The sequence below is a fragment of the Hypoxylon fragiforme genome (assembly GCF_022984875.1).
Source record: "Hypoxylon fragiforme strain CBS 206.31 chromosome Unknown GGS25scaffold_6, whole genome shotgun sequence".
NCBI classification, from domain to species: domain Eukaryota; kingdom Fungi; phylum Ascomycota; class Sordariomycetes; order Xylariales; family Hypoxylaceae; genus Hypoxylon; species Hypoxylon fragiforme.
In genome coordinates, this window is record NW_026054761.1 from 1,561,180 (window position 1) to 1,585,871 (window position 24,692).

Genomic DNA, 24,692 nt, shown 5'->3' on the forward strand with positions numbered 1-24,692 from the left:
ATGGGTTCAGTATGCCATAGCTAGCTATCTATATTCAGGTAGTCCTAGGGACAAGACAGACTTACTGTAGGTAGCCTTCTTTGTTTAGCGCAATCAACGTCTAACAATAGCTCCTGCGACTCAAGTGATAGCCTACCGAGAGCTTAAAGTATGTAAGATGCTGCGATGCTTGGAAAGAGCACCAATGAAGTAAGATAATTTACCGGATGTTCCGAGATATAAACCCTCACGAAGAGGAACTTGATATGGCGGAGTATTCAGACGCCTAAAAGGCAACAAAGAGCCTCATAAATACTGTCCAGACCAATCAGCCTGAGAAACTACTCGCCAGGTATAGGGGGCGTCACGACACGTACTTTACTGATTGTCACGTAAGCGCTCACACAGTACCTACCTAGTAGTTAGCAGCGAATCACCTCACGGTATTATGCCGTCCTCGACACACTTAGTCAGTACCAATGGCGAGTAAGCTTCACCATCTCTCTCTCTCTCTTTATCTTTGTGTACCATCAACTTAAAGACACTTTCTTCAAACACCCGTGACTGATTATCACTTTAGGTAATACGCCCACAGGCACCTATCATATCTTGCCATTTCTTTATCTACCAAAGGTTGAGAAGATTATGTTGGCAATGAACCGAGAGATTGAGAAGGGAAAAGGGGGGGGGGATAGGGGGTATAAGGTTAATATCGCCCTGCAGCATCTGCCCCGTAGTACCACGTTGTGTGCATGCGCCTTTGCGCGATTTCGGTGTGGCTTGAGGGAGGTGTTTGGAGAGCTGATATTACCCTTCGTCAAGTGGTGTAACGTGGATATATCATACCTACCTACCTTACCTACCTACATATGTATCATACATATGTCGGGTAGATAGTACCGTATATGCATGTGTTATTACCATGTACCTACTTATGTAGAGTATCATCATCGGTTGTTTTTCTTGGATTTTCAATCGGAGAGCATTGCTTCGCTGGCCTCAATCCCTCCTCCTCCCCCTCCTCATCCCTCACCACCCGCTAATAGTGCAACGATCTGGAACGGCATCTAGGTATGTATCAACCATTCACCAATCTGCTGCCGGAAACTCAGCAGCTTCCCGGCCCCGACATATGATACATACATATGTCACCCTAGCATCTTACATTCTTACATGTGTTTCTTTCTCTACGTAACCCTGCCCATCCTTGGGAGAGAGAGGGAAATGATGATCTGATGGGGCGTTTTTTTTTTCGTGTACAGATGCCTGGGTTCGGGAAGCAGGTGGCTGAGACAGACACCATGTGCCGTGCATACGGGCTCAAAGCCCGTTGGATGTAGCCTCTACGATTGGAGGGGTGATCTTGTTCCAATTCAGCACGTGCCTCTCTCTCTGAGTTGGAAGTCCTGTAGCTGTTAATATCTGCCGATGTGACGGGGAGGCAGCGTGTTGTATGTCGTGTGTTGTGTACTGTATGTATTGACGTAACAAGTTGAACTTGATTATGGTACGATTTTGCTGCATACCTAACGAACGCCCTCTCCCCCTGAATGGAATTGGAGGCACATATATCTATCGACTTAAAACCTGGCTGCCTGGGTCCGAAAAAGCTAACGGCGGCTCGAACACGCACAACTCGGGCTGCTTGGGTCAGTCGACTGCCGGGATACTTCCGATCTGACCATGCTCGCCTGCACGTCATTGCCTCAACCTATCAAGGCTTCCCTGGATATTACTTCATAGTAAACAATGTGTCCACACATGTACAGCTGTACATTACTGCCGCTTTTCTCTCAACCCGGATACCGATGATAGGATCCTAGCTGGTAATCAAATCGACCCGAATGGGACTATTGATGACAGAAGAAAAAAAGATCCTGCAATCCGATAGAGCCTGGCCTGTACCAATCGATTGTGATGCCCTAAGCCACATGATTAGGTAGGCTTGATAGCGTGGCTTCTTCCTTCCCAGGTCCCAGGATCGAGAGGCGGTGAGGGCGAATCTCGACGATGGAAAGAACGGCGTACCGGACGGCTGGGTCTTGTCTAAGCAAGGCAAAAAGGCGGAAGGAGAAGTTGGATGCGAGCCTGCGGCGCTGCTGCACCAAATAGCCGGGACTGACGAGAGATTGAAGGAGGTCCGCGGGCTTGCAGTTGATATGACACATAGACCGACGTGTATGGCTCCGACGGTTGATTCCCCAAATCTTTACATAGGAAGGTCGCATAATACTATGTGGTACTATGCGGTACTATGCGAGCCTACATACGTACCTAATATATGTATGTCTAGTATGTATGTAGGTGTGTATAAGTCGTACAGTGTGGTTTCACGACCAGCCAGGATCATGCGTTCCAGCGCATTGGGATATCCCAAAGCATGAAGTGGTTCCATATCAACGGCCCGAGGATCCAACTTGCTGGACTTTCGCCACTTTTGGTGATCTTGGTAACATGTATCTAAATATGTCTTGATCGCAAGTACAGTATGTACATAAACCATGAACCATGCAGGGTGGTGTAAAGTCCTCGCCTTGCAGGCCTTGCAGGTCTTGTAATCGGACGGTCTCTTGACTGTGGCAAGTTTCAACCGTTTACCCCTAATTCGTTATTTGGCCACCAAATAACTAGGTTACTGTATTGTACGTTTTGGTATCACAGTGCCACTGTGCTAGGTAGATGATGGAAGTGACCTGGAATGAATAATGAGTCGATATCTACATACCTACCTGCCTACCAAGGTAAGATTACATTTTGGGCCGCAGTGATATTGAAAAGACGTTCTGGACCAAAACTTGGAGTGCTTTCGATCTAACCCTCTTTATCCTTAGCCTTGGAACCTTCTCAGAATCTCAGCACCCTCAACACCTATGTATGTACCTAGGTTGGTCAGATACCTCAGGTACATAGGTTAGCTGAACATTGAATGCCGCGCGAGTCGTTACAGACGAACTGAAGCAACTTCAAGCAAGGTAAGGTGGGTTACATGGCGTGCGGGGCTATGTGCTGCAGAGCTATCGATTTGTTACCTTCAATGGTATCCTTTCTATTACGGCGGTGGAGAGGGGATCAAGTGTTTGTCGGCGACAACGAAGCCGCGAGGGGAAAGGACTAAGAAAGGGCAACATTCGGGAACGTTTAGCCTCTTCCGGAAACTCTCCAAGATGTTATTATTTAATGTACGAGGTAAAAACGCATATCGTATCGGCTGATTGGTAATGTCTAAGCTGGGAAAACACGTCGTCCTACACAACGTGTCATCCCTTAATGAGTGATTCCGCCCAACCCCAGGGACCCGGGAACCTCTTAATTAGTGCTTAGCATGTATGTACTATACCTAGTCTTCAGTTTATGGGTATTGTACTGTACATTACTTACCTGGGTTCGATACATACGGATAATAAGTTACATGGTTACATGTAATCCATTACTCGAGTCTCGAGATGATGCCTCGAATATGTTTTCCAAGTATTGAACTAAATTGTTAAGGTCGGTGCGGTGTCTATAGCTGATTCTTAGCATAGGATCTTTATCCATAGTTACTGTAATAATTAGTTAAAGGGTTTCGTGTTTGGGAGTTCAATGTTGGTCCCTGAGCTGGTCCCTGCTTTTGTCGACTGCTGGGACTTAGAGCAAGCACCCTAGGTAGGTAGGTAGGGAAGTGTAGAGATTTGGGATTCAAATGAAAAAGAGGCTGACTTGTCGGCTTCTTACCCACGAGCAAGGGCCAGCTACCAAGTCTCCACCTGACAATGACATACCATACAATGTACATCAACCTATTCATGACTCGAAGATGTAACCCTTCAACGTCTTTGAAGAGACCACATGTCATGTTGGAGTATGTCGCTTGTTACCGATCCTTCTCAGCCATAGTCTAATTCAGTTGCAGATGATTTATTTGTACCTTTGAAAAGATGAGAGATCAAGACATAGTATGATCGTTACTTGATTGTCTAACCGTTAGGTGCCCAGGTGGTTGATGGCTAATGGTTGATGGTTGATAGTTGCCCAATAGGAAACGGTTGATGGTTAAGAATTAATGGTTGCGGGCGGAATAGAATCGATAGTCTTTTATGGAGATAGTGGAGTTAGTTACACACATGGCACTACTAGGTACCTAGTACAGTAGGTACCAGTACATAGTTACTTCATGTAGCTTAAAGAAAAAGGGACTTTTGGGTTTAATAACCCCGTTCTATCTGATTGGTTCCACTATCTATAAACCCAATGAATCTCTCCTTCCCCATCATTTTATCCTTATCACTGGGCAATGAAATACATTAACTATGTACAACAGGAAAGATTAGGTACCTAGGTTAGTACCTAGTAGCTTGAAGAGTTGCCTAGTGTAGTAACTACTTGGGTACTTAATGGTTTTTACCGCACCATGATGGATCCAGATAGTTATCCCGTATAAATTGTTCTACTACGTAGCACGTACTGTATGCCGTTCACGAGGCTTTCAATGATTATCGCAATTGTTAGTTGGGTAAAGGTACATACCTAACTACATTGTAGTATTTCGTTTACCGTAGTAGTGTATCGCAAATAAACGCAAGCGCAATGCGACCATTCCTCCGGGTCTGATGCGACTGCGGGGAGGAATTTGGATTTTACAACTACATGTAACTATGAGTACATCTACAAACTATTCGTACATGGTTGCATTTTCAGACAAAGGGATTCGCCGGACCGCAGGCGCTTTCCCCACCTTGACAGTTAAGGTATGTACCTAGTAGTGTTACATAACTACTACATAACTACTAGGTATGTATAATAGGTACCTACATAATACAAGGTATCTAAGTAATTCAAGTTGCCTTTCCCTTCCTACCTGACTCGCCAGTTCACCCAATGGGCTTGTCATAAACATGTCAGATTCCTATTCCCGTCCCGTGAGAGGTGACGCGTGCTACTAGAACAATTACGATTGATGATTGGATTCCCAAATATTCTTCACAGACATTAGGCTAGTAGCGGAGAAAGCACGTTTTCTTTCCTAACAGTGGATATATGTAGATATCTACCTATGTCAGTAGTTACCAGGTAGTATTGATCTACCCGGCGCTGGAGACAGGTACCGACGTTCTGGGTGCTGGGTAGCTAGGCGCATGATATCTTTGGCCCTAATTTTGCAAAAGTTCCAATTTCTTTAGGGGTGCTTCTCTCAGTAGCACTAGCGTAGTTACCCTAGGTAGGTGGTATCAAAACCACTGGAGGTTTCCAAGTTTGGGTCTGGTACTGTAGTACAATAACTACATACAGTATTACAGTTATGTAACTAACTACTAACTAGGTACAAGTACATAACTAGTAGCAACTTTTTGAACCTAGAAGCCGCTACCGACTTATCCTGGGATTCCTGGGTTCTTTAACCCTACAGATACCTAAACGGGATGCTATACTGAGTATAGCGTGCATAGGTACATAGTAGTTGTCCCGAATGACACCTTAACGAACCAACCATTGATGTATTCAACCTCTTCATACAGCACTTGAGTTCCCTTTTTCAAAGAGAATAACTAAACTGAACGACATACATAAATGACATAATCTTGAGGATATGCACACTGCACAGAATCACTTTAAATACTTAATCTCATTGGATGCCTACCGCCAACCATTCTTCCAATAGTACAAAGCAACCTAGGTTGATATTCATTATCATTTCTTATCCTTATGATCGTCACAATATGACAACCGCCCCCTCCGCCCATTCACATAGTTAGTTAGTATGATGAAGTACTGTACCTGCAGTCTGTCTCGTAGACTAGATGTCATGGAATCTAATTGGTGTTGTTAAATGTTGTTAATGTTATTAATGTAACTATCATTATGTATGCATTGCATTGTGTAGGTATAACTAACTAACATTCCTACCTACATTATCATACATTCATATGTAATGTATGTACAATACATCCCCCACTAAAAGTACTACGCTGCACTTGAGGCAAGTGGAAACCAAACCAACCCAAACATTGAACTAAACTGAACTGCCAAGCCATGGCAATACCCACCCGGCCGGAGCATGGTTCTCCTGCTTGGTAACTGTGTCCCACATCCTCCATTTATTATCAAACTAACCTTTCCACTTCACCTGGGGGTAACCTAGCGCCGGGACAACTTACTTGCAATTAACAATAACAATTAACTTGGTCTTTCGATTCCCAGCTGTCTAACTACTACCTAGTAGTACCTTAGTACATACCTTACCTAACCTTGTCTACCTACCTACCTAGGTAGCTATCTAAATTCCCACATTTCTCTCCATATCATCTTCTCACTTCCCGCCCACGCTCACGCTCACGCTCACGCTCCCCTTCCCTTCACTTACACTTACATACCATCACCTACAACCACTTACAACTTGCACACCAAGTCACCACCGACCTCAATGGCTTTGATACCCGACCTGTAGCTTCCAATTCGTATTCCGGATCCCACGAACACCGGGGCTTGTCCAGCCTATCTTGCTTCTTAGCTGTTTCCTACTCGCCGTTTACTTTATAGCCGCTCTTCGCCAAGGAAAGGGGCCGGAACCCTTTTAGATATCGCCGCCACTCTTACCAGTTTACACTCCGTTAGGCGGCTTGAATTAGATGGGGTCTAAGAAGTAAAAACATATATATATTGGTATCGCTAGTCGCTTCCCTAGGACTTGTTGTTCCATTTATACGTTGTCGCCGTTCCCGAGTTTATAGCACCGCTTGGGAAGAATCATGAGTTCACCCACCACCGCTACCCCAACGGGGGTTCTACCGACCGACGGCAAAAAGAGGAAGGGAGTCGGCAAGGTTTTATACCGTGTAAGAACTGTTTTCAAAAGAGGTGGTCGTTCCAAGAAAGGTACTGTCGAGCCGGTTGCGCCCCTCACTGCGCCTGGAAGGTAAATTTTATACTTGCCCCTCAAATAAAGCGATCTTAGATATTGATAGTCACCAAGCCAACCTGCCGCCCCGAAGAGGCTACAATATGATGGTGCCTCCAAGATCCCCCGGTTACAGATTCATGAGGAGCGCGCGAAGAAATTGGGTTCTAAGTTTGGATTGGAGATTAAGCCGAACGAGTGGCATTCTACTGAGGGAGATGTGCTCCGGGTGGACAAGTCGGTCCGCATGCGAATTCACAGGGAATGCCACCGATGCCATACAGCCTTCGGTGCCGACAATGAGTGTCCCAGTTGCCACCATAAACGTTGCAAAAGCTGTTCTCGATACCCCGTCAAGCGCAACGAGGAGGAGAAGCAGGCCAACCGAGAAAGAAGAGAGGCCATCATTCGGAGGAACAAAGAAAATGCTCCCATCATTCCAAGCTACGACTACTCGGAGAAGCTCATTTTAAAGCGACCGGGCAAGGCCGGTGGACAAGAACTTGTCTACAAAGGCAAGCCTCGCGTGCGAGTTAGGAGAACCTGTCATTTGTGTGATAGCCTGATTACTGCACATGGTAAGGAAGCAAGAGTGTGCGACAATTGCGGGCACAAGCGTTGTGCCGATTGCCCACGAAACCCGTAAGTTGAACTGAGAATGAATAGTTAAACGCCATCTAACTTTTTATAGTGATGACAAGAAAAAATGGCCTTATGGATATCCCAACGATGAGCCTGGCTCGAAATTCAAAGGGGTTTACGCCTGTCACGAGTGTGAAAGAAAGTTTCCGCCGAACGCTGAGGACGGAACGGTGTGTGAGGGCTGTTCGCACAACAAATGTTCTGATTGTCCTCGAGTTAAGCCGAAGAAGGTTGAGCCTGAACCCGACCCCGACGTCCTAGAAAGTATCCGGCTTCGGATAGAAGCGCTGAAAACTTCGGATAGCTAACAGCTCTTGACTATAATTTCGCTGATCTTGCCAAAATCCGGACTGGATCTCCCCTATTCGAGTATTCAATTATTCGCGCGAACTACATACCTACTACCTACATATATATCAACTCTTCCCAACGGAAACATCCATTTACATTACGTGCAACGAATTACGACACAAGCCGCATTATACCACCATTAGCGCATTGCAATCGTTACCTTCATCTATTTACGGCATCATACTATCTACTTAGACATGGCCAATTTGTTGGAGATGCGGATATTCTACATTTATTTTTGCGCGAGTTAAAAATCAGTACATAAAGGAGGGTGAGCGCCAAGTGAGCGGGTTATTTACGCCAAGTCTGTGATATCAAGCTCGTTCAAAGCCTACCTAGGTATAGGTAGGTATCATGTTAATTCTTGCCACTTCGAAGATTAAAACCCAAGCATATACAAACAATCAACTTGAACCTATACCTACCTACCTATCTACTTATACGCAGTAATTACGTTATCATATATACATAGAGAATGTTGTTGCGACAAAAAATGTCTTTCCCTTGATATCTATCTACCTACCTATTTACCTATATACCTAGCACTCACCTACATACGTTTGCTATTACTTCCAACCTACCTACCTAGTTATAATCTAACGGGGTTCCACCACTGGAATCAATGTTTTGTCCAATCAATTTACCTGAGAAGCTTAGATGAGCTACATAAGCTGACGATGGTCGCACCGCATGTCTTTTTAATCACTCGCACGAGAAGAGAGAAACAAAGGTAGGAAATACTACCGTCTTGGATATCACAATGTTACATGTGTTTATTGCGTGTTACACTTGGGGGAATCGTGTGACGCAATGGTGAAGCAGGCTGGACAGGCTAGAGCAGGACATCTGTAAATCTATGAACCCTTGGGTTGCATGAATAGCTACCTGTCTATATACGATGTAATGTAAGTAACACGAACGTCTGACATCAACGTCCCGCCCTTGTCTTCCCATGTTCAGGCCCGATCAACGTTTTCGGTTCTTAACTCGCCTAACCCAAAGCGATAGGGGGGTCCGGAAAAAGAAAAAGAATACGAAGAGGAAAAAGAAAGGAAAAGAAAAAAAAAACCTCCGATGAAAGCGTGGCGATGTCTAGGTTAGGCATGGTTCGGCAATTTTTTTCGTGTGACAATCAAAAGCTGGGACTGAGCTCCCAGGTACTCGGTACCGGCTGTTTCTTCTGGCACTGGGACTTACATATCTCAAGGCTAGCTAATGTAGGAAGAAGCATAAGCAAAAAACGACATCAACATAAATAATTAATTAATGATCACACATACATATGTGAGCCAAACCGTTTGGGGCGGTGGCTTTGTTTTTCACTAGTGTAGCTGTCTCAAGATGGCGTAGCCGCGTAGGAGCCACTACAGCTTAGCTACAGCTTACAGGTACTGTATGTTGATAGTTACCGTGCGCTACCGGTTTTATGTTCTTACTAAGTTCTTAAAGGTATAAGCTTACATGCTGTGTGTATGCAAGAGCTGCAAATACGTCAGGTGGTGATAAGGTGCCGTGGACAAAGATCGACTTTACAGCACCATATGTACCATCATCACCACTTACACGCATAATATATTAACTACTAACCTAGGTAGCTAATGAAGCTATTGATATTTTTTTTTGTTGGGCCGGTCCCCGATTAGTAATTGCCTACCTTGTTCGCATAGCTATCCTCCTCTCTGTACGCTAGGCGATTAATAAACTCCCATAAGAAGCCTACCGACTCCGTACATAGTAGGTGGTTAGTTAGTTAGTTAGTGTACAATTATAAAATTGAAGGATAAAATAAAAAAAGGGGAAACGAAATTTAGCGAAACGTGCGTGTTCCGCAATGACTATGCCGAAAAGAAACGCAGGCGATGTAACGTGCCTACTTCTTTCTTCTATCTCTTGCCTATGCCTAAGTTGGATGGATGGACTATTTATTCTATGGTAAGTTTTTAGTGTAGATCGGCAAGTTTGAAAGAGGAAAGGAAAGGGAAAAAGAGAAGCACGGGCTCTGGTGTATTTAGTGTATGTACCAAGAGAAGGCCTCACCCGCGACGAGACGACCCGAGTGACGAGACCGAGACCGAAAGTGGCCCGGCGGCGGGGGATCGGGGGATCGGGGGATCAACCCCTCCCCTCTTCTTTTTTTTTTTCTCTCTTGTTTTCCTTTTTTTTTATTTTAAAATAAAATTCCCTGGGTTAAATTACATAGTAGGTAAACTAAGCTGGGGAGGGGGGATGGATGGATCATGGGGGGAAGGGGAAGGGGAAGGGGGAGGGAGGACCCGACAGTTTGGTTCCAACTAACTAACTAGTTATCCCGTATTTGTTTTTTGCTCTTGCTGTCTGTCTGTCTGTCTCGAAGTGGAGCGAGTCCGAGGGACCTCCATTCGGATTCACTTTCTTTGGTAAAACCCCCGAGCGAGCGGGTGCGGGCGCGCGCACCTACACTATGTATTGTACATAGTTAAACTGTTAGTCTTCAATACTCTGAATGCCTACATTGAGTAAACTGATGGATTCCATTGTTGGTTTGACACAATAACAACTGTAATTATTTACATTTACATATTTTCTCCTTTGGTACCGAGATCTCGACTTGTGGTCAGCTTCCGAAAAAAAAAATAAAAAAAATTAAGCGATCTTCTTCGATTACACTAACGACGACAAATGCAAAATTAATGCTAAAAGATTCAAGGAGGCTTTTCTCTTTCGCTCGCTCCCTCCTTATATCCTATCGCCGACGACGAGATTGCGTACACTATCCATGGATAGTAATTATTATGAGGATTTCTCTTAGGTGACGGAAATGCAGCTTCTTGTTTCCAAAATACATACAATACCCCCGGCCCCCCCTTTTTTTTCTTTCCCTTTCAAGTTTCTCTGGATCCCCCATGTTAATAATAACGTGTATTATTGAAATGTTTTAACAGCACCGAGAAAAAAAAGAAAGAAAAAAATGGGAGCAGCCGGCCCCTCGTCGGCATGCTTCCGGTATGCACGGATTCATGTAGGCCTTAGCCCGGATTACCAGGGGGCCTACATACAGACCTACAAATTGTGACAAGGGCCAAGTTTTTGATTTTTTGAAGTTTTGAATACTACAACGGCATTGGACAGGATGTACGCTCCTAGGTTAGGTAAGTTCTACACCGGCGTTTTGTGGTATTACATACATACTTAACTATATGCGTGCTGCGTTTCTTCTTGTCTCACCGAGGTCATTGACGCTCGTCACAGGTTCGTAACATTTCACATGGCAGAGTTTTATTAACGGTAGCTTGCTGCTTGGTTGGTTGTCTATGTGGTCTGTGTATGTGTGTCTGTCTATTTTGCTTGCTTGCTTGCATGTTGCCGCCGTCGCCGCGCAGCAACTCCTCCCGGTTTTGGGGGTGTTTTTTTTTTGCAGCTTTGACCTGTGCCGGCAAAAGATCGCCTCACCTTTTTTTCTTCTCATCTTCCTTCCCTTCCTTCTTCTTCTATAGCATCAGAGGTTGTTTAGTGTAGTACATAACTACTAGATTACCTACATACTCAGCAAAGTGACGTCGTCGTTGGTAACGAATTGATAACGTGCCTAATAATAACCATCTGACTCTTACGTCAATCTGTGATAATTAATACCTGTCTACCCCAAAAAGAGAAGCGTCAGGGTCCTCGGCTCGCGTGCTTTGGTGCTTCGCCTCGGCGGCGATCAATCAATCAATCCATCTAACTATCACCCCTCTCTTTCTCTCTCTCTGTCTCTCTTTAACCCCTACCTCTACTAACCTTGTACATAGGTCTAATCCTCAATTGGCTTGATCGCCGTCTTCCGTATCGTAAATATACTAGGTTAGGCTTAGATTAAGGCATGTACATATGTATGTATGTATAATACTATAATACAACTTGTACACGAACAAATGATTGATAATAATAATTAATACATAACTACCTACTACCTAGTGCTAGCACATGGACTACGTACGACATCGCCTTGGCTTCTTATTCCCGTAGCCAGGCGATCGTTTATTCCCGTGCCTTTTACATGTGTACATACCTGACTGATTCCCATTACCTACCATTAGCTTCAATATCCTAAACATAGAATGTGCTACTATCTAAGTACAATACATACCTCTAACCTGAGGTAGTTTAGGTTAGGAGTCGTTACGGATCTCGAATCTGAGGTTACTGCTATGTAATAGTTGAGTAGACCACATACTAGGTATGTACTACTGACTATAGTAGATTGCTGGGATATATCGTATACCTGCCGGCCTAAAGTAAACTAAGTAAGCATGTCATTACACAAGTAGACAAGCTTGAAGTCAAGGTGGCATGCCTACATGTACCTACATACATTGGATACATTGGATACATGTCTATTCACTCCTGTTGTTGTTCTGTAGGAGCATACACCCCCTGTGGCGATCTTACGACTCGTATTAACTATCCAGCAAGCTACAGTACATAAGCACGCCATAATATCATGTAGCTGCTTGTGATATTTCATGCTAGGTAGACTCCTAACTGTAAGTAAGTGAGCACTCAATAGGCAGGTATATGTAGGTAGTATTTATATGGATAAAGAAAGTTCTGGTAGATGTGCCTGTTCTAAAAGGAGGGGGGTAGGTAGTGGGCTGATAAGCTTAGGTTATATAGTGTAGATCTAGGTATGCACCTAGGTAAGCGGCCATCTATGATTGGGAACCGGGAACGGAAGACATACATACCCAGTACATATATACCGGCATGCCTACCTAGGCTAACCGTGGATTCAGCCGCATGATGTATGTATAGGTACGCATACAATACCTACAGATCCACCGCCAACGACGAATGGAACTCTCATCTGAGTATATGTGTAAATTATGTATGCTCCTAGGTGCACACTATGCACTACACTATGTGGCAACTGCATCAAGCTTATCCGCTCCTATAGAGCGACTTGAAATAGGCACTTGATAGATAATACTAGGTGGTTTCTTACATATGAATAGTACGTGTTAAGGCACCTAGTTGGGTTTGGGAAGCTATCAAATAGTCTGCTTATGTATAGCTCTCGATCACCCAGGTAGGTGGCACGTTTGCCTCACTGGAGAAAGACTTCATTCATCTCGAAGTTATAGTGAGCGGGAAAGGGGCCGGTTTGTATTCACTGGCAAATCTTCCCGAGCTTAAGCGATAAATGACAGTACCAAAGATGAATACCACGACCCCTTTTTATTTTCCTCCTTTAAACCGTTACGAGGGCCAACTACCAGGTGCTAGATGACGAACTAAGCGCCGCCGCTACTTCAAATTAACAACATCTTCGAGAGTACAACCTTAGAAGGTCATGGTTTAGATGAGTAGCTATCCATCATTTGATTCTTAACACCAACCAACCGACTATTATTCCTTCGAATCCGAAGGGCTCTCCAAGCTGTTATGATGGTGGCATGAATAGGTACCTAGGAATACATCACACGTGCCTCTCACGACCACTCCATGACATGCGGTCCGAGGGAGAGAACAGTGTCGTGTGGAATAGCCCCAATGACAGTCTCCAGGCGAGAGCTCTTCCTTCCAATATACATGCCCTTGGAATCACCGCGATTATTGAGGGATTTGTGGATAGGTGGGATGATCCCGCTCTGTAGATACTGGCCCCACTGTGGGCTGAGCATAGGGCCCAGTTTGCGGGATTCGTAGAATCGTCCTCGAATAGAGGTCTCGGGCTTCACGGCGTTAGTTGCTACCTGGATCCAGTCAAAGTGTGTTCCATGTGGCTGTTTAACCTCATCGCGGAACATCTTCTCGCGGCGCATAGAAGGGGGAAGTTGGTTGGTGTTGTTTACGTGCTGCGGTGAGTTGGATTCCTGTAAGAGCCAGATGTCGCCTTGGAAGAGCAAACGATCACCACTCTCCGAAGAGTCAAGCACTATGCCCTTCACCACCATTACAAAAGGGATATCGGGGTTGTTCCAGGCTTGATGTTCTTGCTGGTCGACATGGACTCGGACTGCTTCGAAGATGCCGATCTTCTCGCAGCCGAAAAACACTCCCCCGAAGCTTCGCTGTCGAAGCGGGGCATTGGGAGGTGCGGTAGTATTGAACAGTGAGTAGGAATGGTCGATTTGGATTGCTGCAATCTTCGAAGCCTCAAGACTGAGAAGTTCTCCACTGGTTTGGCCATCCTTCAGAAGTTGATTCTCTAACACACCCCAAAGGACCGTTACCATCGGCTTATCGGCAACTGAGCGGAGAAATTCACGAACATCTGGAACACTGAATGTTAGGAAAGGTCGCATATCGGCCTCGGATCGTTCAACATCTTCGATAGCTTTTTGATGGTGAGAAAGAGGCTTGATTCTACTCTTTTGGGAGAAGGGAACGGCAGGGTCTCCAGGTATGTTCTGGAGTATAATTCCCAGACGAAACGCCTCCTGCGCCTTTCTGAACCAGACCACCTCGCCTTCTCGGAATAATAAAGATTCATCAGGCTGAGGTGTTAGTATAGGGTTGAAAGAAGGACTTGGGGATATTGTAGGCGCTGGTGTAGTATTTACTGGTCGCCCTGGTGGAGTCGGACGGTTAGGCGCAACAGGAGTTGGAGCTACTGAGCCCTGGGGTGCTCCAGGTGCTCCAGGTGCCGGTATAGCAACTCCTTGTCTTCTTCCTGGAGTTGCACGACTAGCTGGTACCTGAGCTGCACGGCCAGGTACCGGAGGAGCCGGACTCGCCATGCCTTGAGCTACTTCCGGTGTCGATGTAGGAGCTACTTGCCGTCTCGCTGGAATTGGGCGAGTAGGTGCCGTAGAAGTTGGAGGTGGTAAACTCTGTGGTGCTTCTATGGCTTCCGGTGCGGGCGAGCAGTTTCGACAAGTACAGCCTCCTCGGTTGAGGTCAGGTGCAGTCATAAGCCAGAAGAGATGCTCGAAGAATTCAGATGGAGAGCCAAATACTTTTGGCGTGAGTAAATTCGCTCCTCCATTGGGTACCCCAGTATTCTGTTGTTTGTCTGGGTATCCATACAAGTAGTACTCAGATGAGCCATCTAATATATCAAACAGTCAAACATAAGCATTAGTGATGAATTTGGGATGAGTTCGACTCACTAGGAAGGGATTGGTGAACGCGTAGATGATAATGCTCTGGGAAGCTCTCTAATGTAAATGCATGATCTAATAGTGATTAGCATGTCTCTTTCCAAACATAGAGATGGACCAACCTGTGCCTGGATATAGTTGGTCAGCTACCATGCCTCCGAGTTTGGTCAGCCATTCTGACTCGACTGTTGGAGATACGCGGTTACGATTGGATGGTATTCGAGAATCTGCAATGGCCATTCCATCGCTACGCTCACAACGAAAAGTAGAGACTGCTTGAGTGCGGCGCGTAGCGCCTGCTGAAGCTTTCTTCATCTTAAAGCAAATGAGTAAAGGCTGTTATTGGACTCATAGGCTCCTAGGTAGATGAGGGTGGGCAGAAGGCTAGAGCTGGCCAATGGTCCGCAAATCTACGTGTCTCTCTCACTCCGAGGTCTTGGTCGATGGAAGTAGCACATATACGACGAGGTATAACTCGACGACCAATTAATGATGAAGATTGGGTAGATCAAGGGCATGAGAAGTCCACGACGTCAAGGTTAGCGATTCCGGCAAACCATCTAGATAGCCCTCCAGCTTCAAGGTAAGGCTGACGAGAACGAACAAGTAATACTCCGTACGTACGAAGTATTGTTTCATAAAGCCAGAAATACTTCACACATTCTCAGTTAAGAAGCTTAAATATGCATATGTGATACCAAATTGAAAGTAACATTGATGATGAACCTCAAATGTTGGTAGTCTGCTTAAGTTATTGCCAATTGGGGGACTTGAGAAGTCGAGGTGAGTTCAAGCGCTGAGTTCAAAGTTCAAGTTAAGAGATACAGTACCAGCAGTGGTCTAGGTTAGGGTAGTTAGGGTAGTTATGCGCCACAGTTCACAGATCTGTGCGGATCGTGGCTTGGACAAATGACGATTAGGTGTCTCTACCTTGTACTGTAACTAGCTTATGTAACTAACCTTAGGTATGTAGGTACCTAACCTAAGTAACTGACGCCGTTGAATTTCCCAATGAACGGAAGCACAACAAACACAGGCCTTGATCTTGAATTATTGCTAGGTATAGTAAATGCATAGTAGTACTGTCAGTTTTATACTATATATCTGCTAGCAAGCACTTACTATTCCTAATCCTCAACTAAGAACCCCATCATTGCCAGGATGCCTTCCGGGTAAGATCGAAGGGGGCCACGTACTGAAGAGAATGCCTGTCCCCGGCGTTATACCCCGGCGATAGCATCTTTAAATTCGAACGGGAATGCATCGGTGATCTTATATAAAGTCTTGGCGATGATGATGGCGATGAGAGTGAATGACCATATTTTTCACCTCAAGATAGGTACCTAAGGTAGGTATTAACACACCCGGACAGCACATAGAAAAACACCCAACTAAAACGAGGCATCATCGCGAGAGTAGAACGCAATAGCCATCATAGCCATCATGTCTACCTATGATCAATACACCGAGGGCCTGACCCTTGTCCACAAGTTCGCTGAAGGGGAAGGGCTTGTGAGTTTGCTCTCCCAAGATAGATGGGATGCTATAGATTTAATAATGTCTACCTAGTTCTCCTAACCGGTCCAACTCCGGGCGGCATCGGTGCCGAGACACTTGTCTCTCTTGCAGCCGAATCTCCCGCAATGCTCATCGTGGTCGGGCGCTCCGCAGAGAAGGCACAGGCAACCATCGACGCCATCAAGGGGGTCAATGCTGATGTCAAGGCCAAGTTTGTTGAAGCCGACCTCACCTCTCTCAAGAGCGTCCGGAAGGCCGCACAAATCATCCGCGAGGACACCGAGATCGCCAAGATCGACGTGGTGATTAACAACGCCGCCGTCATGGCCACTCCGTTCAAGCTTACGGAGGACGGGCTCGAATCACAGCTGCAAGCCAACCACCTCGACCATTTCTTACTTACCAACAAGCTCACGCCCAAGATCCTTGCGGCCGGGCCAGGCGCATGAATAGTCCTACTCACCAGTTCCGGGCACCGATTCACGGGCGTGCGGTTCGAGGACCCGAATTTCACCGAGCCGGGCTCGTACAGCGAGTTCTCGGGCTACGGGCAATCCAAGAGCGCCATCATCCTGTATGCGGTAGCCTCGCCTCGCGCGGCACCCACGCCTTCGCCGTGCATGCGGGACGCATCAGCACCAACCTCCAATGCTACACCAAGCAGATGATCGGGGATGAGTTTATGGAGAAATTTGACGAGGCGTCCCGAAGGGTCACGGGCATGTCGCTGGCTGACGCTCGCGAGCTCGACCCGTACAAGACGCTGCAGCAGGGCTGCGGGACTACGCTCCGTGCGGCTCTGGACCCTAATCTAGTCAAGGAGGGCGTTTATATGAATGATACCCTGTTGACGACAGACCCGAAGTGGGTGAAGGCATGGGCGACGAACCCGGACTTTGCGGAAAGGTTGTGGACGATGAGCGAGGAGTTGGTTGGTGAGAAGTTTGTGTTTTAAATGTAAATAGTACCAATGTACCTTTAAATCATTCTTTTCCCTGTTGAAATTTTTACTTTTTTTATTATCATTATCTTGGAAGTTCCAGTACTAGTAGTATTACGTGACAAAGGACTGCATCCCTTTGCCTGCTGGGCCAACCCCAGTGGGTCTAAATTGGAGAAAAAAAGAGGCATGCATCCAATGAAATAAATCCGTTAGAGAGTACTTGCTTTCCCACCCAGTTTATAGTGCAATATATGTACATACAATCTTTTAAGTTACATAGGGATACAATGCACTTTCTACAATTGCTTTGTAACGCTAGTCCATTTTCGGTTAGTAGCGAAGCTTGCCGACACCCAGCTTATTAAGAGGCCAATGTCTTTAAAACTGAATAACTTTTTCAAAAGGGTATACAATTAAGTGAAAAAAGTACATATATAAATATTAAGCATATTATTGTAATAAGAGAAGTTGCACTATATATACGTATATATACGCTTATTCTGTTTGGAGTTAAAGATATGAAATGTCAATTGATGCTGTTGAAGGGTATCACGTGGAGGGACATACGCTAGCCATTATAGGCTAGCCTCATCTCAGTTTGGATTTGTCACTGAGAAATGATTCAAAACAGGTCCCATCAAGCCTCCAGGGCTTATTTTCCTTTGAAAAAAATATGCACATACTCCTTTGCAACTGTATAATTGATTTATCTATTTTTAAATTGAAGAGAACTGACATAAAGCTATCTGTTGAGAAGAGAAAATTGTCAATAAGATCTTGCCATATGTGTCTCGATGTATCCAAGGATTGAATTGGAGCTTCACGTGATATTTTCTCCAATTTAGACCCACTGGGGCTGGCCCAGCAGGCAAAGGGATAGAGGAGGATGTACATGAACCCAAGTGCCCCCCTGTTGATCACCTCAAACTCCCCCCATTTTGGGCCGACGACTATACCTCATTCGGACAGGCACTTGGGCTCAACTGCTTTTTTAGGCACTTGGGTTCAACTTTTTATCTCTTAAGGTTTATTTTTTCAAAAACGAAAAATTCATAATTAATTATTAATTAATTATAAACATAACTTTAAAAAATAATTATAATTATTATTAAGTTTAATATTTTATATATTTTAATTTTAAATTAATTAACTATTAATTAATTTTTAATCGATTATTAATCAATTCTTAATCAATTCTTATTTAATTATTAATTAATTAAAAATCAATTGCTATCGGAGGCTTATCCGCACCCTAGTACATAGCGCTGGTCCGGGCTCTCCAGCTAGCCTCTAACATACTATCCTTAATAACTTTTCTTTCAATGGATGCATCTTGATGCAACCGGTATCATTAGAACCGCCTCAATTAGCACTTCCAAATGATATATGTTTCAAAGAAATGCGACGGGTGGTTGCGAAGTTATTCGGGGTTGAATGAAGTAAGCACTTTTAACGCTAGCCGAGGGCCATCACGTGATCAAGGTACCGATTACAGATGTATTTTTTTTCAGGTGCTTCTTAATCTTTAAATTCAAATAACTTCAGATTCAGATATCGCATTAATCTGAAACATATATTGTTTGGAAGCTCTAATTGAGGCGATTCCAATGATATAGGATGCACTAAAGCGGCAGCTTGGGCTGATTGAAGGTTTGAAGCTTGGGCTTTTTGCAGCCCGTTTTCTTTGTACCTGGGTGCAAAGGCAAAACTCAAAAAAATAAGACTCGAAAGTTCAAATAATCAGGTGGGCCCCTGTAAAGCATGTGGCCAATTACAGCCCGCTAAATTCCGGATTTTCGTGTGACCGAGCCCCATTCTGCGTGGGCTTTATAGCGGGACACTAGGCCTAAAATGGGGGGAGTTTGAGGTGATCTACAGGGGGGCACTTGGGTTCATCTACCTCCTGGGGATAGAGCAGGTGAGCCTTGCGTAGCGTAACTCACTGTCTGTGCAGGGTTGCACTTACAAGCCACACCGTGCTAATTTCGTAAGCACATGCACCTCTTTAGTGCTGTAACCACCCTAACGAACCCCACCAAATTGAATAAACCCCCTAGTTAGAGACCGTGCCTGTATCCATCTAACCCGAACATTCAACTTCCATGCTTGAAACCTCAATCCGCATTCTCCGACAAAAGTACCTTTTTGGCCCGCGATATCACATCGCGAACTCACATACGTAGGCCAAAATGTTGTCCTTTATCTTAATACAAAACCGACAGTCAGTATAATTAATATACCTACCCAATTCCATGATGCATCCTCTCCAATCTCCATCTCCATCTCCATCTCCATCTCTCTCCGTCGCGCGCGCACCCTACTTCACTCACCTAGGGACTTAAACTAATCGCTGACCAATTTACAACCCAAAACAGAGGCAAGACGCGGCTAGCAAAGTGGTACGTGCCGTACAGCGACGAGGAGAAGATCAAGCTGAAGGGGGAGGTGCACCGGCTGGTGGCGCCGCGGGACCAGAAGTACCAGTCCAACTTCGTCGAGTTCCGCAACTACAAGATCGTGTACCGGCGGTACGCCGGCCTCTTCTTCTGCGCCTGCGTCGACACCAACGACAACGAGCTCGCCTACCTCGAGGCCATCCACTTCTTCGTCGAGGTCCTCGACGCCTTCTTCGGCAACGTCTGCGAGCTCGACCTCGTCTTCAACTTCTACAAGGTCTACGCCATCCTCGATGAAGTCTTCTTAGCCGGCGAGATCGAGGAGACCTCCAAGCAGGTCGTCCTTACGCGCCTCGAGCACCTCGATAAACTCGAGTAAAGCTTTCGCTTTTAGAAAATAACAAAAAAATAAACCACCAAAATACCACACAGATTCCCCCCGAACTTATCGCTTTCCATTCCCACCAATCAATCAATCCTCCGCGCGAGGTTTCATAGGCTTACCCAGTAAATTAATACGTACTACGAGGAAGAGAAGGAGAGAAAAAGAGACGAGAGGAGGAAAACACAGCAACGTGTATATAAATGGCTCGAGGGTGTAGGTGTAATAAGATGGGCTAAGGTTGCTTAATAATTCGTGAATACCTACCTACCTAGGTTCACTACACTTGCAGGCGAAGGTGTCTGGCGTTTTGGAAATTCATTGCCTACCTAGGTAGGGGATGGGGAGTACGCATACATGTCACATTATCGAGAATTATTACCTCCAGCCATCCAGGTTTAGTGCCGTGTGCGCGAGAGATTTAATCGAGTACGAGCATCCTTCGGTTATCAAAGCACGCATCGAGTCACTCACGAGAACAGCGCATTATCTACGATCGTTACAACGATTAGAAAAGAAAGGAAAACTTGAATTATTAGGTACATCAGAACCTAGCCACCCTATCCTATAGTGTTGCATAGTTCGTTATCCAGACCTGACCATTCCTATTCCATGATGAATTGAAACGCAAACTGCGACGAGTATCACGTTCAACCACCTTCACGATGACGGATATGGGATGCGGACTTCATCCGGGTTTCGGGAATTCCTCGACGGTATAGCTTCTGGGTGATGGTTTTCCTCGGTAAATAGCCGAGTGATTGCCCTTCCACTAAGCCACAAATTATTGTTGGAGGTAGCCTTGAAGATATAGTACACCATGGGGGTATTGCTGTAATCAGGGCTGAGCCAACGGTGGTGTGTTGATCTTGCGACCTGAAATCTTTTGACTGCGAAACAACTAAATAGTTGTAGATGCGAAGCCTATGGTGGTATCTCAGAATAACTGGGATGAGAGATTCCGGCGATTAATGGAATCAAGCGAGAAGAATTAGAGCTTCACGAAATAATAGAAAATCGGCGTTTGCAGTTTGGGTCGATAGTGCCAGAAAAATCAATGGCTTCGAAATATTAGAACATCGACGTTTGCAATCGGGGTCGGCAGTGCCAGAAATATCAATGGCATCGAAATAACTGCGAAGCATCGTATAAGATGCCGTCATCATCAAATCTCGGGTATCTTCTTCGTGCAACGTTACGTCGTTGCTCGTTATCGTCGTGCTTCGTAGAATCAGGGAAACAACGAATCTCAAGGGCGGATAACTCGTCGAAGGAACTTCGTGTGGTGCTTAGAGGCCCTTGGGTTCTTTAGTTCCAGATTGGCCACCCACGTTCTTCTCCGTCTCTTCTATCATCTCAGCAGCCGTCTTTCTCTTGGCTTTGCGGCTGACAATGGGGACCGGTTCGCCTTTAAAGAGGGCAACGACCTCAGCGCTGTACTCGGGTTCTTTAGCGATGATATACTTGGTCTCTTGCGATTCAGTCTCATCCTCAACTGGGGTCTCTTTAGCTGCACTCGATCCATCCTGGCTCTCCACTTGCTTGCCCTCGGTCTCTGCCATCTTGCCCTTGGTCTCTGCCGTTTTGGTCTGATCATCGATTGGCTTAATACTGGCTGATGTCGATCCAGCCTGGCCCTCGACTGGCTGATCCTTGGCCTCTGTCAATGTGGGCATATGCTGAACAGCACGAACCTTTTTGCCCCGGCCGGCGACATTAGCCATCATCTCACCAGGTGGCATTGGCTGAGGGGTTGCGAGGACAAGCTTGCCGGTAGCGTCTGGAACGATTCGTCCTTCAGCTATCCACTTTGCTGCGAGATTGTCGAGGAATTCATCAGCTTGTTTTTTCGCGCGCTCCTCCGCCGGGTTCTTGGGGACCGATGTCGCGTTATCTGCAGTATGACCTCCCTTCTTCATCTTCTTGAGTACCTTTGACGGGAGATTGGCAAGGGGATCCATATCAAGTGCTTCTTGGTCGATAGTTGCCCCATTCTTGGCCTTGTCTGCGTCCTTCAGAACTTGGAGAGCTAGGTATTCGGCGTCTCGAATCTGACTGTCGAAGTAGGGATATGGACCTCCGTTGGGTCCTGTTGGGCTTTGCGGGCGGCGGTCATCCGACGCATGATCACGAGGGCTGCGAGAGCCATGGGCAGACCCGTTTCCGGAAGTCATATTGGATGGCATATATCCCGAAGCTAGCGAGGGTGGGACCATTTTGTCATCCGTAGTTCGTTCGTATTGCTCACCGAAGTCGGGGGATGGAGCTGGTGAGCGAATATATCGTCTATTGTCGTTATCACTTGGATTGGGTTGCCCCGAGGTTCCAGGTATATCCTTTGGTTCAATGTTGGTTGGGCAATTTTGATCCCAGTGTCCTATAATAAAGGCGAAGGTCAAAATTAGCGGGTAGGTTTTTTTTCTTCTTTTTTCTTCTCTTTTTTTTTAAAAAAAAAAAAGGAATTGAAAAAATGTTGAAAGGTGTCAAGGTTCAAGATTATTTACCTGGTTGGTGACAATAAGAACAAACATATCCAGGAGGAAGAGGGCGGTTGGGTTTAGAAGGAAAGCTCTCTGGTAAACCTTGCACGGTGGTGCCTTGCGTGCCTTGCGTGCCTGAGGCTCTTGCCGTATGAGGGTCGTTTGAGGCATTATCTGTCAGGTGCGAACCTGAAGTATTTGCTCTTTTGGCAGGTACCATACCAGTGGCCACCGCATCTTCCATACCACCTACTGAAGTTCTGCTCAATTCTTCTCCCTTCTCACTCTTATCCTTCTTACTCTCATTCTTATCACCCTCTTCCGCCTTGGGCTTGACCATGGTCTGGCTCGTATTCAAAGGATTGTCTCCTTGGGGCCCTTCCCCCTTTCCCAGTGTAGTTTTCTTACTACCTTTTCTCTTCCGCCCCCTGGAACGCCTGGCTTTATGATCCTTAAATATTTGTAATCCTTGCATGTCAACTGAATTCACTGAATGCTCCAGGGTAGATTCTTGGGGGTGTTGATTTTGGGAGCTATCAAGCTTGACCTGTGTGCATAGCTCATAAAGGTCTTGCTTGACCATTTGGTATCTGCGTCGGTTTGTAGGATTCTTAGCGGCGTCATTGACAAGCCACTGCTCCAATGTTACTTTCACGTCAATCTCGTCGAATGGACCTTGCGTTAGGCCATTGCCCGTCAGTAGCAGGTTCGCGAAGCCGGATAACATATCCTGCTGGAGGTCCTTCACAATCTGCTCATGGAGCCATCCCATCAGTACCTGAAGCACACGATATTTGGGAATTGCTAAGGGATTAGCATGATTAATCTTGATGCGAAGTTCTTCCAAAGTAATCTCAGAGAGATCTGCAACATCTAGAGCTTGTAGCTCCAGAGTGAGATCCATGATGGCTCCGACGAGTGCCATCATGAGGAGAGTATGTGTTCCAAGCTCGCGGAGCCTGTCAATTTGGATATGAGAAACAAGTTGGCCAATGTTCGTATTGAATAAGGGGGTGTATTGGTCTAGACTGGTCTAGATGACCTGTGAGTAGCGGTCAATTGTGCCCGTTTGTACCTAAATGCACATGAGCTGCAGGTCTTCGAATACTAGAGATGGAGTCTTGTTGATCCTAGAGGATTAGACACTCCCTTGGACAATGATCTTGTTAGATTGATGAATTGGATGAAGAGCTAAAGTATGGGGAAAGAGTGTAGGATGTGGGACGTGAAGATGGAAGGAAGTAGAACTTGAGAAACTAAGTAAACAAAAGAAGAAGAGAGCATAAAGCTACCCAGGGAATAAGCCATCTTAGTTTTCAAGGTTCCAAGTAAGCTACTACCGAGTGTCACCGCTGGTGTCGTCAGACTTGGTGTGAAAAAGGGGGGAGAGCTACATCAAAGGCGACGACAAGGGTGACGATGTCGATAATCTTTGAGTACACTAACCAAAACAAGAACATCGAAACAAGGATTATGAACCACATATTGGTCGATATAAACGGAGAATTTGTTTGAAAACCTACACATGGTCAAAGTCGATTTGGTAATGGATCTTTCGAAAGTAGCAACAAGGGGGGGGGGGCAGCATTGGCCGTTGCAGTGACGAAAGCAACCAACAAAGACTTGAGGCTGCTCTTGAGGGACCAAACTGCTTAAGATACCACCTATTGGTATATTCAAATGCTCTTTTTATATCAGTAGCTCACCGTCCTTAACTATACCTATGTATACTACTATGTTTGCTAAGTACTTGTTGATCGTTTCAAGGACGTATACCTCACGTACTATTTTTATGCTTTTCCTATGGTGTATGTAAGCGCATAATCATTAGGGGTTGGTGGGTTCGACGATAGTATTCATGTAATTACATTGTACTTGTGCCTTTGGAAAGGTAAGCTAGGTACTTTCCAATATAAAGGGGCTTATTCTAGGAGATAGCACATAGGGGTGTAAGCACTGATAAATTCATTGACATCAAACAACTAGGGAAGACAACAATGAGAACATATCTAGTTTCAAGACCTCCTTGTATGTCCCCGTTATTTGATAAAAGGAGGTCTTGA

At 45.5% G+C, this 24,692-nt stretch overlaps 5 protein-coding genes across 5 annotated transcripts; 3 read left to right on the top strand and 2 right to left on the bottom strand.

The window, feature by feature from the left end:
• Window positions 1-6,704: 6,704 nt before the first annotated feature.
• GGS25DRAFT_522792 (uncharacterized protein) lies at window positions 6,705-7,803 on the top strand (the record flags this gene model as incomplete). The annotated part of the gene is made up of 3 exons (XM_049264304.1): window positions 6,705-6,871; window positions 6,929-7,495; window positions 7,545-7,803. 3 exons carry the CDS (start codon window positions 6,705-6,707, stop codon window positions 7,801-7,803), a joined length of 993 nt encoding a protein of 330 aa, XP_049115671.1.
• Window positions 7,804-12,919: 5,116 nt separating this feature from the next.
• Window positions 12,920-15,824, bottom strand: GGS25DRAFT_325180 (uncharacterized protein). Its single transcript, XM_049257863.1, has 3 exons — window positions 15,033-15,824; window positions 14,920-14,985; window positions 12,920-14,858 (listed from the first exon to the last, which is right to left on the bottom strand). The coding sequence occupies exons 1-3, from the start codon at window positions 15,223-15,225 to the stop codon at window positions 13,297-13,299; spliced, it is 1,821 nt and encodes a 606-aa protein (XP_049115672.1). The 5' UTR covers window positions 15,226-15,824; the 3' UTR covers window positions 12,920-13,296.
• Window positions 15,825-16,353: 529 nt separating this feature from the next.
• On the top strand, window positions 16,354-17,383 carry GGS25DRAFT_522794 (NAD(P)-binding protein; the record flags this gene model as incomplete). Its single annotated transcript, XM_049264305.1, has 3 exons — window positions 16,354-16,426; window positions 16,480-16,762; window positions 16,870-17,383. The coding sequence occupies 3 exons, from the start codon at window positions 16,354-16,356 to the stop codon at window positions 17,381-17,383; spliced, it is 870 nt and encodes a 289-aa protein (XP_049115673.1).
• Window positions 17,384-19,560: 2,177 nt separating this feature from the next.
• On the top strand, window positions 19,561-20,146 carry GGS25DRAFT_522795 (AP-2 complex subunit sigma; the record flags this gene model as incomplete). The annotated part of the gene is made up of 2 exons (XM_049264306.1): window positions 19,561-19,592; window positions 19,747-20,146. The coding sequence occupies 2 exons, from the start codon at window positions 19,561-19,563 to the stop codon at window positions 20,144-20,146; spliced, it is 432 nt and encodes a 143-aa protein (XP_049115674.1).
• A 2,359-nt stretch (window positions 20,147-22,505) lies between these two features.
• Window positions 22,506-23,791, bottom strand: GGS25DRAFT_325275 (uncharacterized protein). Its single transcript, XM_049257864.1, has one exon. It carries the CDS (start codon window positions 23,555-23,557, stop codon window positions 22,646-22,648), a length of 912 nt encoding a protein of 303 aa, XP_049115675.1. The 5' UTR covers window positions 23,558-23,791; the 3' UTR covers window positions 22,506-22,645.
• Window positions 23,792-24,692: the final 901 nt, after the last annotated feature.